General features: G+C 33.9%; 2 protein-coding genes across 3 annotated transcripts in view; both read left to right on the top strand.

Moving 5' to 3' along the window:
• The window catches only part of LOC133171703 (retinoblastoma-like protein 1), a 34211-nt gene extending 27681 nt beyond the window's left edge, over positions 1-6530 (top strand). For both annotated transcript variants that reach the window (XM_061306491.1, XM_061306492.1), the window contains 9 exons: positions 667-884; positions 1229-1339; positions 1449-1628; positions 2672-2743; positions 2858-2975; positions 4006-4160; positions 4250-4309; positions 4815-4979; positions 5090-6530. In XM_061306491.1, the coding sequence (XP_061162475.1) occupies positions 667-884; positions 1229-1339; positions 1449-1628; positions 2672-2743; positions 2858-2975; positions 4006-4160; positions 4250-4309; positions 4815-4979; positions 5090-5293 (1283 nt within the window). In that variant the 3' untranslated portion in view covers positions 5294-6530. The remainder of the gene's footprint in view (positions 1-666; positions 885-1228; positions 1340-1448; positions 1629-2671; positions 2744-2857; positions 2976-4005; positions 4161-4249; positions 4310-4814; positions 4980-5089) is intronic.
• Positions 6531-11055: 4525 nt separating this feature from the next.
• LOC133204601 (uncharacterized) lies at positions 11056-13938 on the top strand. The gene is made up of 3 exons (XM_061340354.1): positions 11056-11088; positions 11299-13132; positions 13292-13938. The coding sequence occupies exons 1-3, from the start codon at positions 11056-11058 to the stop codon at positions 13399-13401; spliced, it is 1977 nt and encodes a 658-aa protein (XP_061196338.1). The 3' UTR covers positions 13402-13938.
• The last annotated feature ends 5451 nt before the right edge of the window (positions 13939-19389 follow it).

Here is a 19389-nt window from a genome sequence, read left to right as displayed (position 1 = left end):
CTGTCCATACCATACATAACAAATTTTGGTCGTAGTTTTCTCAGCAACTACTCATCGCAAATGCTTGAAATTTTAGCACAATCTTTGTTTAGGCATGCCATATGGTGGATTCATTTTTGTACGAATTCGATGTCAACTTCCTGTTTATCCGTGCGTCTGTCCGTACCATACATAACAAATTTTGGTCGTAGTTTTCTCAGCAACTACTCATCACAGATGCTTGAAATTTTAGCACAATCTCTGTTTAGGCATGCCATATGGTGGATTCATTTTTGTACGAATTCGATGTCAACTTTCTGTTTATCCGTGCGTCTGTCCGTACCATACATAACAAATTTTGGTCGTAGTTTTCTCAGCAACTACTCATTGCAGATGCTTGAAATTTTAACACAATGTTTGTTTAGGCATGCCATATGTTGGGATTCATTTTTTACTAATCCAATGTCAATTTCCTGATTATCACTGTGTTTGTCTATAACTGAACTTGTGTATTCACATCAGAGCGGGGGTATTATTAGTGAGCATTGGCTCACAGACTTCTTGTTATGCCAATCTCGAATTAATCTACTAGAAATACTTTCCCATTGTAATAGTACTTATCATTTGAATGTTTACCAACCCTTACCTATACTGTAATCTACATTTTTTTATTTGGAATATTTACAGATCCGTTGATGTCTCCACCAGCAGGTGTCTCAGCGGCTGACCGCTTCAGCTCTCCGTCACCAGGAAGTGCCAAAAGACGACTCTTCAGTGTCCTAACTCAGCCACCTGAAACACCAGTGTCCTCAGAGAATACTCCTACAGAAAATAGTACTACTTCAGTGGCCAAGACCACACAGATTATAGCCTTCCAGCAGGCTCAGACAAATGATGGCAGACAGGTAGGGGGGAAAAGTCACATTCCACTGGTACTCCCAAAGAAATTTACTTTACAGCTTTGAAAAATCTCATTTCATCGTAAAAATATATGTACTTCATCATCAATATATTTTAATACCACCTGAAACCTACCTTGCTTTTTTCGTATTGTTCAATACTTACTTCATCATCAAAATATTTTAATACCACCTGAAACCTACCTTGCTTTTTTCGTATTGTTCAATACTCATAGTATTTAAAGTGTATTGCAAAATGAGCCTTACTTTCAGAATGTTCAGAGAGAAGTCCAGTGAATTAAGGAGCAATTTAAGTCAATGTGAAAATTTATTCTGACATTTTTTTGCAGATTCTCATTCCAGTCCATACCATAATTCATTCAGGGACAAAGGATGACAAGAAAGACCCTGCTAAAAACAGACCCAAGAAAACAGGCTCATTGGCTCTCTTCTTCAGAAAGGTTTTGTATTGAATGAATACATTTGAAGTACTAACAGTTAAAAATATAGAATGTGGGTATTACTTTGATTCTTGTGCTTGTTTATAAATTTGATGTATATCCTTTTCAGCTCTACCATCTTGCAAGTGTGAGATTACGAGATTTGTGTGAACAATTATACATTGATGACATTGATCTTAGGAGGAAAATGTGGACTTGTTTTGAGTATGTCCTTGTTAATCATGTGGAGTTGATGATGGACAGACACATCGACCAAATTATTATGTGTGCAATTTATGTTATGGCCAAGGTAAGGAATCAGTTACATGTGAGCGGAGTATATAAATGCAAGAGTAAATCAAAGGATGAGCACTACTGTATAATATAACTTTTTTACAATGTAATCTTAGACAGTGGTGCTAGAATTTTTTAAGTTGAATTTTTTGTGATTCCATGTATATGTACAGTCAATTTTTTGAATTTCACCATTTGATTCATTGCCATCCTTGTAATATCATCATATTTCTTCAGGAACATTTTTCCTGCTACATGTACATAAAATTCTCTAACGCCAAATTGATATTCCACCATCTGCCACCTGTTTTCATAACAAACATCCATTCCAAAGTGTCAATCATGTTAATCAGTCATAGATCTATGTCAGTGAAGAAGGTAAATGGTTATTATCTAGCAATATTGTAAAGTCAGGGAAAGTAATTTAAAAATTGAATAAACAAGATGTTTCTATTAAATTAAAATTATTTTGGTATAGTCATGTTTTCATCACAGAAGTAGTTGTTTTTGTTTCCTTCAAACAATGCAAAGTCTGCTTTAGAAATAGTGATGAATTATTGTGAAAGTATTGGCAACAAGGATGTGATAGACAAATGTTGTATATACATGTATACAGAAATTCATTTTAAATACTACCCCATGTAGATCACAGCAGCTGATCAACTATGTTATTTTTATTGAAATAATACATGTAGTTGTTTGTTTTACTTGCATTTACATGGACTTATTTCCTGATTGGGTATTATATTTTAAAATCAAAATGATTATAAATTTTCAACAAAATCCATTTGAAATACTTCAAAACTTTTCTTTTATGTTTTTATAATGTGAAGAAAATGTTGCATTTCCCCGAAAATGCAGGGCAACTTACTGCCATGATCTCAAAATTACAAAATGTGGCGGTTTATCAAGAATTGATTGTAACTGGCTTGAAAGAAGATGACATTTGGTTTTAGTTTTAAATTCTGTAATTTGTTAAACACAGCAGAGAATATTTTTTAAAAACTGACTGAAGAAGTCAAATTTACATTGTTATTAATGAATGTTTAACTTTTGTAGGTATCAGACCATCCACAGTCTTTCACAGACATCATGCGATGTTACAGACTACAGCCACAAGCTGAGAGTCATGTAAGTTTTATCGAAGGCAGTATTCCTTATATGAAAATTGAGGAATGGGAAATTTTTACTCTGTATGTTCTTGATACCAAGTTGATTTCATTCTTCTGGTCCACATTTTTGCAGGTTTACAGAAGTGTACTACTTAAGTGTCGCTCTAGACGAAAATCAGGAGAGAGTGACAGCAGTAAGAATGGCACAAGTGGGCAGTCTTCTCCAGTCAATGTAGAGAATACAGATAAAAGTAAGGCTTAGGATGTCCAGAAACTGCATATATTAGATAATCACGTTTTATTTGTGAGAACTTTATTTTTGCATAATTATGCAAGAGCATCTGCTCACAATAATTTTTATTCTGGTCTTAAAGTTAACTATTAAAGATTATATAGCGCAGTAACCAAAATTCGTGAAATTTTTGATTTGCCAATAAATACCAACAACAATCTTGGGAAAATAAGGTATCGTTAAAAATAAGTGATCTATAGTATATTTAGGTCTGCTTAGCATAGTTCTCCTTCTTTTCCTTGAGATGCCGTTGATTTAAGATTTTGTCTTATTAGGTTACATTCACATTTGTATTTTTGAGCTATTTTTGAACTTTGATTTTTTTAGTTCACGGGTCATGACCAAAAGAGCTAATGCATTGGTAAAATGTTAGTTGTTTGTCTGTCTTCATGGAATTTTTAGGCCATACGAGTCACAAAGATGACATTTACCTATCTGCTTTTATTTGTCATTGTGCAACATCTGTTGCCCAATAAGATCTGAACTCTCTGAAAAAGACTAAACCAATTTAATGATATAGCATATAAGGGCAAAGGGGACAAAAAGGTCCCGAGGGGTTAAGCCAAAACTATTGAAACTATTTAAAACTAATGCAATCTTGAAAAATCCTTTTTACTCCTGGATATCAAGCAGTGATACTGTTGTTGTGATAATAATAGCCAAAGCCCTTTACCTAAATTGTGAAATTTATGGCCCTTACATTTATGGTTCATATTTTAGAGTAGAGATGAGAAAATCGCATCATATCTTACAAAATCTTACTCATGGACTTCTTGCAGGTTAACTGTTATCATTTTACCAAAATTGTGAAATTCATATCCCCAAAGTCTGGATTAGACCCTAGAGCAGCTAGCCTATATATGTCCCTGATGCCAGTAGAGCTACAGTCTTCACATAAACTTATGTTAAATAGCATGGATGATTAAACGTGTGGCATGTTTTATTGCACCGTAAATTGCAGAGGTCATATATTCACTTTCTTTCCTCAGAGAGGTCAGAAAAACTGTCAACTATGAGATCATCAAGTACTCTCCCTACACCTCACCCTGGGAGCCACCCTCCTACCCCAACTATACTGATTCAGTCTGCTAGTGGTGGTGAAGAAGGAGAGGAGAGGGGTGATCTCATCATGTTCTACAATAGGGTAACTAATTTGTCAAGCAAGTCAATCATTTTGAGAAAATGTTTGAAGCAGGTGTTTTGAATTATTTTGCATTACATTATTTATTGTAGGTTTTTGTAGAGAAAGTTAAAAAGTTTGCACAAAAGTTTTCTGCTCAAAAGAATTCTAAGGTAAGTAATATTTGGAACTTACTAATTAAAGAATAGAAAGTTCGCTATGGTACTATGTAGAAACAATGTCCATGGGGCAAGGACGGGCTATGATTTAGGAACAAAATTTCGAACAGAAAATACATGTAGTGTATTTTGACATTCCTGTAAAGGTGGTATTTATGGAGTGCCAAATTAAAACAAAGTAAAATAATTGAAAATGTATCAAATTATTTAAAGATTTTGTAAATTCAGTAATCATTGATTATGATGCACTTAGGAGCTTGAGTAGGAAGAACAAATAAATAATCATTTCTGTCATATAATGCAAATGATCATGAAAAGGGATAATATGCTAAAGGAAGTAGAAGATACAGAAAAATGTTCTTGTTGCAATCATAAAATAAGGGCTAGGTTAAACACTGCTAGAATATCAAGAGAAGTTGCTTTAAATTATGTTCACATTAAAGGTTTCATGTATTTTGAAAGCTGTACAGCTGCAATAAATATTTGTCTTTTTTTATAGGATTGTCCACCTTTGTCTCCTTTACCAGTGGTCAAGAGTCAATCAGCCTCCCCTAGAAGAGTGTCTAGTAAACACCCTATCTATTTATCTCCACACAAACCAACCTTACATGCAACACCCATGGCAACTGGATTGTCATACTCATTTCAAAAGAGTCCTGCAAAGGTAAATTATAGATTTAGTTTTTGATTCAAATACTGTATATAAGAGGAAAAAGTATGGAAACTGAGAAACATGTTTAAAGTACATAACCCATTCAATTCCTGTTTTGATAGGATTTGAGGGCGATAAACAACATGATTAAAATGAAAGACTTTAGGGAGGGTAAGAAGATTCTGGGTAAACGTCAGCTGGATGTCCACATGGAAGAGGAGGATGGTCCACAGACTAAACAGCTGTGTACAGGCTTCTCCTTCCTAAAACGGCTACAGAATGTTAGCAGTGACAGACAGGAAGCCAGCGTCCTGAAACTGGACTAAATAACCTCCATATCTCCTCTCTTCTGTTCATTGCAATATACACGTATATGTCTGTCTTACTGATCTCAAGAAATTATTTTGTACATTTTAGAAAAATAAATCAATAGAAAAACAAGGAAGACTCATGTATTATTTTTAATTTTAAATGCAATATCCTACAAATGGTAGTCCCAGGAATATGCATACAAAATGTAAATTTAGTCCTTGTTTGGTAATTATCAGTGTGCAATCTTCACTTAAAAATCATTTAGATTGTTAACTCATCTTTACTGTATGTTTCTTTGATCAATTGTCCATATGTTTACAATGAATTGTAAATCACATTGCACAATGCACAGATATGTATAGTACATCTAAGAACAGTTTACATAGGAATGGAATTCTGTTTGGAATAATGCAAATCATTTTTTGCTGTATTTTTGTACAGTATGTAAATATATGTACAGTATCCATTTGTATAGTCAGGGATTTTTTAAATAAATAATGTAATAATGAAATTCCTTTGGAAGTATTTTATTTGTAAACTTCATATTTATCCAATTTTTAGCATTTTATAAAATGCATAAATGTCATTTTAATTTTGAGAATTTGTGAAACAACTTTGTCAGATAATGGTTTTGTGATTCTTACTGATATACTTTGTTTTTTAAGGATGGCTTGATTCATGTCTTTGTTAACAGACAGGACATGTACTTGTGTGGTATGTCATAAGTTAGGTGATGAATCTCCTGTATTGGATTATTTTTCATACATCTTTTTTTGTCATTCATTTCATTGTAGGGTGCTAGTTGTGTGAATTCAAATATGAATCTTATGAAAAACTATGATTTTTTTTCTATGATGCAGTTACAGATTTTTTTTTTTTGTTTTCTGGGAATAAAAAAAAATGGTTTAAAAGGAGTAAAATTTCTGTACCCTATCTTTATATACTGAGAATATATAACCACTGAATTGTCTCCCATCTTTCTGTTTGTATTAATTTTATAGGTGATAAAACTTCAGCAAAATCTATGGGAATCAAAATCTAGATAGGTAGCTGGGGAATTGTGTTTTGTCAACACATCTTGTTTTGATATAATATTTATATGGTGCTCTTTGTTGAATATATTGTCAGATTAATATTGCATAAAATTTTTAAAAGTAAGTCTTTGCATATTAATTTATGGTCAATAAATTGTTAAATGAAGTGCGATCTTTTCTTTAACTATGTGAAATAATTTGTTATGAATGGAATCACAGTATTGAAAATGTCATAGTAATTAAAATATACAAAGATTTGTTGTCTTCAGTGATTTGTTATTTAATTCTACTACTGGTTTGTCAGTTTTTCCGAAGCTTTCTTCTATATTGAGCCAATTTTTGGTATGTGTCCATACAGGCAGGGGACTAGGATTGATTATGCAATACTCTTAGATTCTCAGTATTTCAACCAGCATTGTTATAAATCACTTTTAAATATTTAATTGAAGTGTGTCCAGTGAATGTAGTAACGTTATGCATACACTTGCTGAACCAGTTTGAAAGTAACTTGACACACAGTTTCTGAATGATAAATATCTTGGTAGAGATACAATCCTGGGTGGAAACTCGGCTATTGCAACAACAAAGGGTCTAAGTTCCAAATTACATGCATGTATAGCAAAATTACATTATTTTTAATGAAAAAGGGTTATACCGAAGAAAATATTTCGTCCATCAGGCAGGGATGTAGCAACGTTTTTGAAAAGAGGGGGGGGGGGTGCAGCCAGAGACTTACCTGGAAGGAAAAAAAAGAAGAAGAAAGAAAATGGTCCAAACTCGAAAATCCCATTTCGTCGGAAGGGGGGGGGGGGGGGGAGTTAGGTTCCAACCTCTACAACACTACTACATTTGAAAAGACTCCCCCCGATGCTACGTGCCTGTCACGTTTTTGGTCAGTTCAAGTTTCCTTTCTACTTGCAGACAGAGAGCCAATCCATAAATCAGTCGTGTAAAAAATGCATTTTGGTATATGTACGAGTAGAGAAGGATTGGATATTTCAAGAAAAATAAAATATGGTGTTCACGAATGAAAATTAAAACTAGAATCTGTGTTATTGCAAGTTCTAGTGTATGTCACCTCCATCTTACCTTTCGTTGTTTCCATGGCAACGCCGACCCTTTTGAATGGTGTAGAAACAGCTACACACTTAGTGATTATTATAACGTTTCGTTAAAGCTGAACACGATTCGTAAAAGAATTTGTCCGTCATATTCTTTATTCAGTCGCTATATCTGAGGACCACTATATAAGCCGTTCACTTAGTCACTGTTCAGTGTAATCAGTTGTCACCTGTGTAGACGGAGGTATGCTACATAGCATTTGTAAAACACTAGTAGGTAGCGACAAAAATAACTCTGTACTTCTTCCACGGCAAGAGAGAAAGATATCGAAGAAACTTAAAACAGTTGCGTAGGTCAGTGTAGTATACAAACACAACTACACGTAAACTGCAATAAAATGTAAACAAAGGTAATGCAAGATAACCAGCACGAACACGTGTCGTCCATTCCACGCCGGTACCCTTGACAATAAAGCAGTCAGGTGTAACGAATGGGAAGGGTATACCCCAGTGCTGATATCGGGGATAGGAAATGTAATATGGCGTATGCCTGTTTACGAGTCTTGTTCAGCTTTTAAGATTCGATTGGGTTCATTTGTGGTGACGTAATAATGATAATAATAATAATAAAATTTTTTTTGGCTGGCATTTCATGTATTCTTACGTCTAAAATATTGGATACTTTTGGCCATATTTTGTAGGCCATCTATTTTGCCAATTTATATATATATATATATATATATATATATATATATATATATATATATATATATATATATATATATATATATATATATATATATATATATAATGCAATATTTTATAGTCACATACTAGGATTCTTTTTTTTAATCTTAATAATTAATTAATTAATAAATGTTCTCAAGAATTGTAATGTCATATTGTCTCCCAGTATTTATTATTATTAGGGTGAGTTAACCATGCATCGGACACATACCTTGCTTCGGACAACTTTAAGCAATAAACTTTCATTGAACCTGAGTCTCCCCGTGTTTTTCCTTATATTATGCTTTATATGGCAAAAAACAAGCTCAATGTAGTCAGAGGAATGTTGAATTCTAGAGTCGAAAATTTAAAATTTAACGAATTTTTACCGTATTTTTGCCAGTGTGATGGATTCTAGAAATACTAAACACAAGTTTCTTGTGGCGCAAGAAAGTGGTCTTAGGGCAAATTTTTATCTCGTTTCTTCCTATCAGAGTTATTTGTTCTTGTTTATTTATTGTCGAAGCATCATGACAATTTTCATCCTCACAACATCAGGGATCCTGACACTCTCTACCATCGGCTCATACATTCACGTGTCTGAGAGAGGAACGAACGACAACTCTGCATAGGAGATTGGGATCCTGAGTCAACACGTTTCCATTGGACCCCTGACAAATTTCATTCGATATCTTGCGGGCTGAGTGTAGCAACGTCTTGATTGTTTTTCTTATCAACCAATCACATTAAGCCGTTCGGAGATAAATAGTGCATATAGCACGTGCATTCTGTTTACATTATCTGCCTACTTCAATTTCATTGGACCGCCGAAATATGGCTGAAATATTGCCGACTCGGCGTAAAACAAAAATAATCAATCAATTTCATTGGTGCTTCTCAATGAGAGAAGCAAGCCCAAATAAAACGAATGGAATTTGTCTGGGTCCAACGGCAACTTGTTGACTCAGGACCCGTGATGTTGTGAGGATGGACAATTTCTGCAAAGAAATTTTTATTGCAGAGGAAGTCATGTCTTCCTATATGTTCATCACACTTTTCTCCAGACAATAAACTCTTCGGATGAGAGATTTCTTTAATATTTAAGCTGTACAGAGAAAAGATTCAACATTTATGCCGTTTGAGGTTAAATGATATTTTTGGTCAAATATAAACAATTTCACTAACAAAATAGCATGCTTCACCTTATGTGTTCTTGAATTCTCTTTATGAAGAAAAAATGTATACTTTTTATGTCCCAAAAGTCTTAAGGTAATAATACGGAAACATTTCAGTTGGAATTACCGGGAGGCAGTGTCATGGGTTCTCTCTCTCTCTCTCTCTCTCAACCCTATTTCTGTAATTATTTTTCTACAACACCTGGACATTAAAATTTTAGATATTTTTCTCAATTTTTATGTACCATTGATTCCAAAATTTGTTGAATTTTGAATAAATGCAAATTTTACTGGATTCAGATGCGCTCTCCTGGATTAAATATAAATACACAATTGGAAGAATTCTGTCTAAAGTCTGTCTTAATATGCGCGTAATATGCGTGTAATTGCAATCATTGGTGCATTTTGTGTGAAGAAGGATCTCGTTGATCAAGAGATAACTGACCTGATAAGTCTGACTAGACATATACATATATAGATAATGAGGTAGAATATCCGTAGTCTCTGCTAAGAATTTATACTTTAAGATGTTTCACCCGTAAAAAAAATATTTATACTTAACCTGAATTTCTCTTGAATATGTCATTGTGATACGGATGAGGAATATGTGTAAATCTGAAATCATTTCTTGGAATTTTAGTCATGATTGATAAAGTACATGTTAAATGGGTTGGGAATTGGTTGGTATTTTCCTATTTATTTTCCAAATAAATAGGATGTAAGATTTGAGTTTCAGCGCCAAATCAATGAAATTAAATATTGCTAAGTTACCAGTTCTTATTGGAAACTTTGGTTGTTCTTTTTATTTTGGATAATCATAAGCATGGTATGTAAATTTAATTCTTTTTTGAAATAATATCATCATCGAAATACTTTAATCTGTTTACTTTTATTTTGTTTGTAAAGCATTTAATATATAAGAGTATATTATTCCTTTTTGGAAAAGTGTCCTCATCATTTCATAGATTGGAATTAATAACAAATTTTGGGTATAACTGCATACTACTTACTGAATATGGAAGTTAATGACAAACTAACAACTAAGCTACCTTCATCTTTTCTGTCCCCTATTTATGAAGTAATATTCCATTACAATTATAAGGTGTTTCTATCTCCCATTTGATTCGTTTGATTCATTTGATAGGAGTATACTTAATTTTTAAACCGAGAGTGGCTACTGACAGACAAGTTGATATTTAAGGGCTTTAAGTCTTGTTTTAGGTCAGCATTTAATAAATTATTTGGTCGTAATAATGACATTATTTGCAAACACAACCTATCGTTGGGTCGAATGTTGACTGACTGATATGTTTCCTACTTTTTGTTAGGCCATGTTTTCATACTAATTTTGGCTACAGATTACTCTGTTAAACTAATCAATACATGCCAAGTGTTCACAGCGGGTGTGACCGATCGATAGGGGATGCTTACTCCTCCTAGGCACCTGATCCCACCCCTGGTATATTTCTATGTGGTCTGTGATTTTGCCCTGTTTATAATATTTATTGTTTACAGCTAGCATTAGTAAGATTGATCACAATTTGTTATCTTCACCTTTTACATATTTATCTAGCTATTACTATTTTTTATGCACTCGATCACAAAAAAGATCTGAAAATCTCGGTGTACAATCTTAATCCATTTTTAAAAAGAACATTCTAGAATCTGATTGAATCTTAATGAAGTCATTTTGCGACGGTTTCCGCTCTTGTTCATATGTTGTTTTCTTTAATCTAATATTACTCATACTTCATTGAAAAATCTGATTCAAAGATTTGCGATGACATATAACAAGAATTCTAGCTCAAATAAAGTCAGTGCGCATCTTTGTGCCAATTCACTGTCCAATGCTTACTGCATTTTCCTAAACTATCCAATTTGTTAAGAAGAAATTACCGTTGAAATCAAATAGGGAGTGATCAATGATAAGATTTTAAATATAAGATTTTTTTATCGTTGTTCCCTGATAGGCATATTATGATGCTTGGCATAAACTAGAATTTATTCCTTACTTTCTTTGCAGTATCCACATCCATTATTTATCATTCTGGTGATACCTATCCCTATAGAAGGATTCGTCTGTGAGAATAACGCCTATTGCATTACCACTCTAATCGTTGAGAACACAACAAGAGACGCTCTGTCTGAACGACTAGTATTTTCCAAAGATAGAACATTGTTCCCAGAACATTTAAAAACTGTTAATCTAACAAAAGTAACATCTGCTGAAGGATGGAATACAAGACGCCTCATTACTGTAAACGGAACTATGCCAGGACCTACAATCTTTCTCTACCAGAATCAGACGATTACCATCATAGTAAAGAACAACTTGATAAACGAAGGCGTCACCATTCACTGGCACGGGATAGACCAGCTTGGCTGGGCTGCCATGGATGGAGTAGCTTTTGTGACCCAATGTCCTATTTTACCGGGACAGTTTTTTAACTACACGTTTCAGCCTCGTTTTAGTGGGACTTATTGGTATCATTCTTACATGGGCAATCAAAGAGATATGGCTTTGTATGGTGTCTTGATTGTTTTAAAGAGGGACAATAATATACCGATTGAACAGCAACACATTATTCAGTTAATGAAATGGAATCACTTGTATGATCCAAGTACAATGCTCCAGGCAAACACAAAGGAGAGAGACAAAGAAAGCATTTCAATTTTAATAAATGGAAAAGGTGAATTCATCAATAACATGACACAATATGAAAATTTCAGCGTTGATAAGGGAGATAATCATGTATTCCGATTGATAGGAATAGGGTCTGATGAAACATTTCTTTTTTCTGTACCTGGCTTACGCCTTATTGTGAAAGAGACGGATGGTTATCAAATTGTAGAAACAACAGTCGACAGAATTATCATATATCCTGCAGAAAGATATGATTTCCAGCTAGATCTGCGGAATGCAAGTGAGGGAACTTACAACATAACAGTGCATCTCCTTCAGGGAAAAGCACCCCAAATTCTCGATACGCCTGTGGGTCTCGGTTACATCCACGTAAGCAATAGGCACTCTTTACCAAATTACACTTTAAATAAACAATATGAAGTAATTCTCAACTGCCCTTTCAAGGCATATCCCCTTCATCCAGATTTTATTTGTCTTCCAGTCTCTGAACTAAAATCAAGGAACCCTGGCACCGGATATGAATTTGATTCCTCTCTAATGGGAAGAACTGGTGAGCTATACACTCATTTCTTTGGGTTCCCTGAGTATTCAACTATCAATGGTCGAAAATTTATTTTGCCTACCGCGAATTCACAGCTCTCTGGGCTGGACACAACATGCTCAGGATGTAATGAAGAGACATCTTGTGAATGTTCACTTTCATTTAATCTCAGACCCGGATCCGTGAACATCATGATTCTATTTAATTTGGGAACAGGATTGTCCAGAACACATACGGTGCATATGCATGGTCATGCATTTGAGGTTTTGAAAATAGGATTTCCTACTTTTTCCTTGGATGGCAAGGATTTGATTCCAAATAAAGATATCCAATGTAGTGAGAGTAAGTCTAACAACGAAAGTCAGTGTGATAGAGTTAGATGGAGAGACCCATCCTGGAATAACTATAAATCGATCCCAGGGATCAACTGGTTTCATCCCATCCGCAAAGACACCATTATAGCCCCTGAAGGAGGATACACCATCATTCGAATACGAGCTACAAACCCAGGTGTCTGGTTTATGCACTTTTACATGGATCCGCACATGATGAAGGAAGTGGTACTGATACTGAATGAATCCTTTAAATATCTCAGAAAAGGTCTGCCAGGGAGACTGACGACTTGCCATAGCTTCATCAGTAAAGACGCCCCTAAAGGATCACTTTTACCAGGTAGGTATTCCTGCACACATGTATCCTTTTGCACCAGTAAATGGTAAAGTACCTTATCTGCTCGAAATATAGATTATAACAAAGAGAACAAGAAATAAAAACAGAATTTCGCAATAATATTATCTTGTATGAACTAAGAATGTTTTTAAAATGTTTTAGATGACATCATCACGATTCTTTTGTTGGGTGCAATCATGGGAGTTCTGTTTTGTGCGATAAGTACGACCTGTCCAAGAAAAAAGATTCATGAATTGGAACCTTTTCTTTGAAGTTTTTCATAAGTTAAGACAAATTGTACCAAGAGCTACTTCATATGGTAAAAATGCAAGGAATCGCTACATTACAAACATTTATTTTAAAGAACTATATACGGTAAAAGCATAATTTTGCCCCCATAAAAAAACACAAATTTTGAAAACCTCTAGAAATGTGTACAATTGTTTATATTGTATGGAAAATCTTAATTGACAAAAAATATTATAGTTTGGAACTAGACTATCGGTAATTCCTGTTTTTGTGACGTCACAAACTATTTGGATTTTCCGTTATTTTCAACAAAGACGACGGAATGGACAGAATTCGTTCAATTTTGAGTGTAGAATTTGCTGAGTGCAAGCATGTTTCCCCCTGGTTTAGAAATATAGATTTCTCCATCAAAGTTTGATTTTGGGGGCAGATATTGGTCTTAACAGAATAAAGTCCTTTAATTTCTAATTTTCAATTTATATTTTTATGTAGTCTTATGTTGTTCATTATTTGTGTTCCATAAACTATAAGTGAACGTTTTAACACCTGCAGATCATATTTGCGTTTTCAATGATAACATGTAGTTCAGATATGCTGTACAGCAATATATATATATATATATTGTTCATTCGAGTGTGCAAATTGTGTAACACTTATCAAGAATTCAAAAATAAAATGTCCAATAGCTTTACTGTACACAGTAGTCACATTTTGTATCTAATTTGGATTTGCTTTAAACACGTTCATTTTAATATTTGTGGCAGTAGATGGCAATAAAAAATTAAAGAATTTCAAGATCTAACCACTTATCAAAGTTATCCTCAAAAGACACTATCATATATTGTGTCAACAAAGCAAACATGAAGATATGCAAACTACATGTAAACTGCACAAGCCAGATAGTGCCCAATTAGCAATTACCAAAGGTGTTCAGTCTCAAGATAAATTGACCTAATACGTTAGTAGTACTTTCTACGATATGGAGGCTTTATCATGCCACCATTTGAATAATTCTTCGAACTTTTAAAGAAGCATAATTCGAAGTCATACCGGAAAAACAGGTAAGGTTCTCCATCAAATATGTCATTACTCTCTTTGCCATACGATTGCATATTTGCTTTTCTTCATGTGTTATCCATACTGAAATGACTAGACAAACTGAATGCCGTAGCTTGGAGCGTTTTATGATTAAACATAAGTATTTTAGCCGTAGATCATGATAATAAAAGTGAAATGATATCCAAATTCCAAGGCATACTTTGTTTCTTGTTTTTGGCTGTCAGAGTTTATTTATTTGTCCGTTATCGAAGCATCTTGGTCAGGTCAATTTACTAGTTGGATAAAAGTAATTGGTTGGAGTGAAAAAGGTGAAGAAAACAATACAAATTGTGAATAGGGCAAGAACACGGACCTCTAGTAAATCGAGAGGCGGATGAAGTGCCTTGGAGGAGTAAGCATGCCCTATCGACCGGTCACACAATCGTGAACCCTCAATACTGATCAGGTAAACTGAGTAATCTATAGTAAAGCTTCGCGTGAAAATATTGGCCAAACAATTGGTAAGAACATTTCAGTCTAAATTCGACCCAGCAATGGGTAGTACATGTATTTGCAAACAAGGTCATTATAACGACCTTAGAATTTGCGAGCTGCTGAGTTTAAACGAGACTATTAAAGCCCTGTAACGTTAACTGTTTTGTTAGCAGCCTGCCTCGGTTTAAACACATCGTTCTCAGAATGTTTTTGTACCGAATCAGTTGGGGACATAAACAGCATATCCTAGATTATGTTTAAAATGAATGTTTACGTAGATAAACATTATTATGAATAAAAAAACATGATTTTACTTCTGTGGGATTTTTCCCTCTATGAAACTAAAAAAAATCCAATTAAAACGTCTTTAGGCAATAATACAGAAAAAAATCTTCTGCAATAACCGTGAGGCAATGCCATAAATACATATAGGCCAGGCTCTCAGTTCTTGGGCCCTTCATTTCTGTTTTTTTTTTTTTTTTTTCAAAAAAGACCTAAAAATTTAGATTTGACAGATTCCTCCAATTTATGCACCATTCATTCTAAAATTTGTTGAATTCTAGGATTAATGCAATTTTTAACTAGGTTCAGACGCACGTTAAAAAGTGGTCATAAAAATGATAATGCAAATGCTGTCATTTCTGTAAAGTCTACCTTAATATATATAATTGTAATCATTGGTGCGTTTTGTGTGAAGAAGGATCTAACTTGTTGATTAACAGATAACTTGTCGATGTGACCTGGTTTTGAACAGGATATTCATGTATTTGTGGATTAATGTTTATCATCAATAATGCCATAAAGGCAATACAACTCTTTCACAAATACACGAAACAAATGACTTTTAAAAATGTGAATAGTATATGATATGTGAATAGTATTATATTTCTTATTTTGCATATTAATTTTCAAATTAAGATTAATCAGAATATATTAAAGATAACAAAAAAAAATCATTAGATGAATCACCTTTTTAATTTTCTTTTGTGTATCTGCAATAAAATTGTTGGTGCAATATTTGCCTTACCGGGAAATATGATTTTATTGTATGCAACTCCAAATTAAACATCGTAGAGTGCAGGGTGTTATTACAATCTATCATTTTTAACGCATTTTCCCTACAAAAAATAAATAAATAAATAAATAAAAGGAGAAATTAAGTTAAGTGTTAAGTCTGTATTTTGTGCTATTGAATATAATTTCACATGAATATATTGCATTTCTCCTAGATCTTTTTTTTCAATAATAGCAGATATTGAATATTTGGGACTTGAAGACCCCCCCCCCCCTACTTTCTATGTCCGGTAAGTATGCTAATACCTTCTTTATTGAATAAAAACTCCCATGTTTTATGAGAATCTGTTCATAAAAATATACAAAAAAATTCTTGCTCAACGTACATGTTTAAACTTCGGGTATTGAAATGCACTATCTGCAACCGGAATTTCTTTTAAATATGGAATTGTAATGCAGAAGAGAAACACGTGTTAATCTGAAATATTTTCTTGGAATATTGATCATTATCTAGTAATGGAGTTCATGAGTGATGGGGCGGAATGTGGCGGGTATTAGTATTTTACTTTTATTTTCCAAGAAACTAGGATATATAAAATAATGATTATTTGAACTTCAGTCACATTCATTTAAATTAAATCTTGTTACGTGACCAGTGCGCATAAAAAAGTTTGTAACTCTTTTGTTTCGGATAATTTTCCTGAGCATGGTATGTGTCATTAAATAACTTTTTAATCATACATGTCAATTTTTTAACACTTCAAATAAAAGAGGGTGTTGCAGTTCTTTTGTTATTTTCCCTAAAGTTGTAGCAGTTTAAAAGAAAAAAAATTAAGTAACAGAAAACGGTCTTAAATTTTTTTCAGATACAACGGTATATACAGCACAATGTAGAACAATATTTAGAAACTGCATATCGACTTCCAATTTGCCATTAGATGAAGTGTAATTAGTCACATAGCAAAATAAGTCAAGTTTTCTGTTTTTCAAATAGGGAATCCCCATTGCTCTGAAAAACTGCCTCCTTGAAACAGAATGAATTTGATATAAGCATAAAGAGACCGGATTTTTCTTCAAAACTGCTATTTCCGATTTTTGTTTCAAAGACGCATATTTTTGAAAATCACAAAAATCGAAGAAAAATTATCCATCCGAAATGCAAAATGTGCACATAAAATAGAACATGATGCTTCATCGTCGGAGCTTGTCTAGAGGTAAAGCGTGTGGACTCTATGCAAAGATTCTTTTACCTGAGAATGGGTTCGAATCCTGGAATGGCTGGTATTAATATATACATATTTTTTTTCTTATAAAATGGAAGTACAATGTAACATCTCTCTTGAGAGAGAGAGGGAGAGAATGTCAGAAAGTTAATGGGTAATATTTTAAATGCATGCAGAATTAAATTGTTTTCCTTGATATTGTGATCTAAAACTAATAAGACATATATTTAATGTTATTATTTAGTGGCGATGTCTTAAAAAATAAAGTACTATCATTTTAAATAATTTGATTTTTTCATATGCATTTCGTTCCAATATTTTTTTGTTAATTAGTGACTCAGATTTGACTTGAAGCAACTAAATTGAAATGACTCATGTAATGGAATTTCTTGGATATTGCATCAACAGCGTGATTATTGGACACATTTTTATATATTGAAAAAAAAAAAAAACAAACAGAAAAATATTAACGCACGCTGTCTACAGTACATCTTTCAAAATGTGCGAGATGCACTTGTCAGTGACTATAGATGTGAAAAAAGTTTACTTACAGATCGCTAGTCTATGTTTAAAAAAAAACTATGCATGAAATAAACGTAAAAATGTGAAATGTTTTGTTATAACAAGCTGGACATACCCGTCGTATAAATAGTCATCTACGCATTATCTATATTTAGAGATAATTCTTCATGCGTCGTGGGTATTTAAATGTCCTTCTCGATTTAGGGAATAATCACGAGTTTCTGCAACACCCTCTTTGTCTGAAAAGCATTAAACGTACGTGTATTTATTTATTTTTTTTCGAAAAAAAGTTTCCCCAACACCTAAGAGTTTTGAATTATTAAAGGAAGAATTACATGTCTAGTATTAGGTGTGTATAACGTTATAACCACAATTTTCATACATAAAAAAGTCAAATTTCTTATATATTTACCTCACAGATACTATAACCCTATTTCTGGATCACATTTGGAATATGTGTGTGTGTGTGTATATATATATATATACGTTTCTTAGAAGAATAGATCACAGCCTAACCTAAAGTCACTTAGAATAAGATGTGTTTGTGAAACACTGATGCCCTCGTATGGCAACTTAAAGCGAAGGTTAAACTTTCTCAATTGCAAATCAAATATGTTGGTACCCAAAGTAAGGTCTTGTCCCGAGGAATATACCTGTGAAATATGAAAGCCCTAGCAGGAACCATTGAAAAGATATGAAAAATGTTAAAGTTTTTCAAAAGAAAGTCAAACATCAAGGTCAAGGTCAAATGGTCAAAATTAATGGTGACCAAAGAAAGGCCTTCTCACAAGAAATACACATGTAAAATATGAAAGCCCTAACACAAACCGTTCAAGGGTCGCCCGCGTGGCGCAGTGGTTAGATCGTCTGCTCTAGAGTCGCGGCGTAAGGAGTTGATCCTTACGTCGCGGGTTCGAATCCCACTGTGGGACGTGGAGACCGGTCCTACGGATGAGACCGTATAAACCGAGGTCCCGTGTCGCAGTAGGTGCTGGCACGAAAAAGATCACTGCTCAATGGCCGTTAGTGCCGAGTATAGGACAAAATTTGCAGCTCTCCACCGGCAAGTGGTGGCGTCTCCATATGAGTGAAAAATTCTCGAGAGGGACGTTAAACAACATACAAACAAACAAACCGTTCAAAAGATATGGCCAAGGTTAAAGTTTTCCAAAAGTAGGTCAAACACCAAGGTCAAGGTCAAAGGGCTATAATTGTTGGTATCCAAAGGAAGGCCTTGTCACAAGGATTACATATATGAAGTATGAAAGCCCTAGCCCTAACTGTTCAAAAGTTATGGCAAAGGTTAAAGTAAAATTTTGCAAAACTGGGTCAAACTCCAAGGTCAAGGTCAAAAGTTCAAATATGATGGTACCCAAAGAGAGGACTTGTCACAAGGAATACACAAGAAATATGAAAGCCATAGCTCTAACCAACCAAAAGTTATGAGCAATGTTAAAGTTTTTGCGGACAAACAGACAAACAGATAAACAGACAGACAACTAGACGGAGGGACAGGGCAAAAACTATATACCCCCGAATCTTCGATACGGGGGCATAAAAATCAAATATCTATCAATTAGATACTAATGTCTATTTTCACTCACCAAATACGTACGAAATCTGGTACAATCTTAATCAATTTAATCAATAAAGGAACATTCTAGAAACCGGGTTTTCTCTTTGCAATCATCGTCGGTAATCCACGGGTGATTCACATCA

This window comes from Saccostrea echinata, unplaced genomic scaffold (assembly GCF_033153115.1).
Source record: "Saccostrea echinata isolate AGI-Se365-2 ecotype Australia unplaced genomic scaffold, CSIRO_AGI_Sech_v1 ptg000054l, whole genome shotgun sequence".
NCBI lineage: Eukaryota > Metazoa > Mollusca > Bivalvia > Ostreida > Ostreidae > Saccostrea > Saccostrea echinata.
This window is presented reverse-complemented; position numbering and strand designations above follow the sequence as displayed.

What these genes read in the sequence shown, in the direction of transcription:
- LOC133204601 (XM_061340354.1), top strand. Translation starts at nt 11,056, where the DNA reads ATGACATATAACAAGAATTCTAGCTCAAATAAA. An exon ending in AGAATTCTAGCTCAAATAAA is followed by an intron (nt 11,089 to 11,298) that starts GTCAGTGCGCAT and finishes CTTTCTTTGCAG; the next exon opens with TATCCACATCCATTATTTAT. An exon ending in TAAAGGATCACTTTTACCAG is followed by an intron (nt 13,133 to 13,291) that starts GTAGGTATTCCT and finishes AAAATGTTTTAG; the next exon opens with ATGACATCATCACGATTCTT.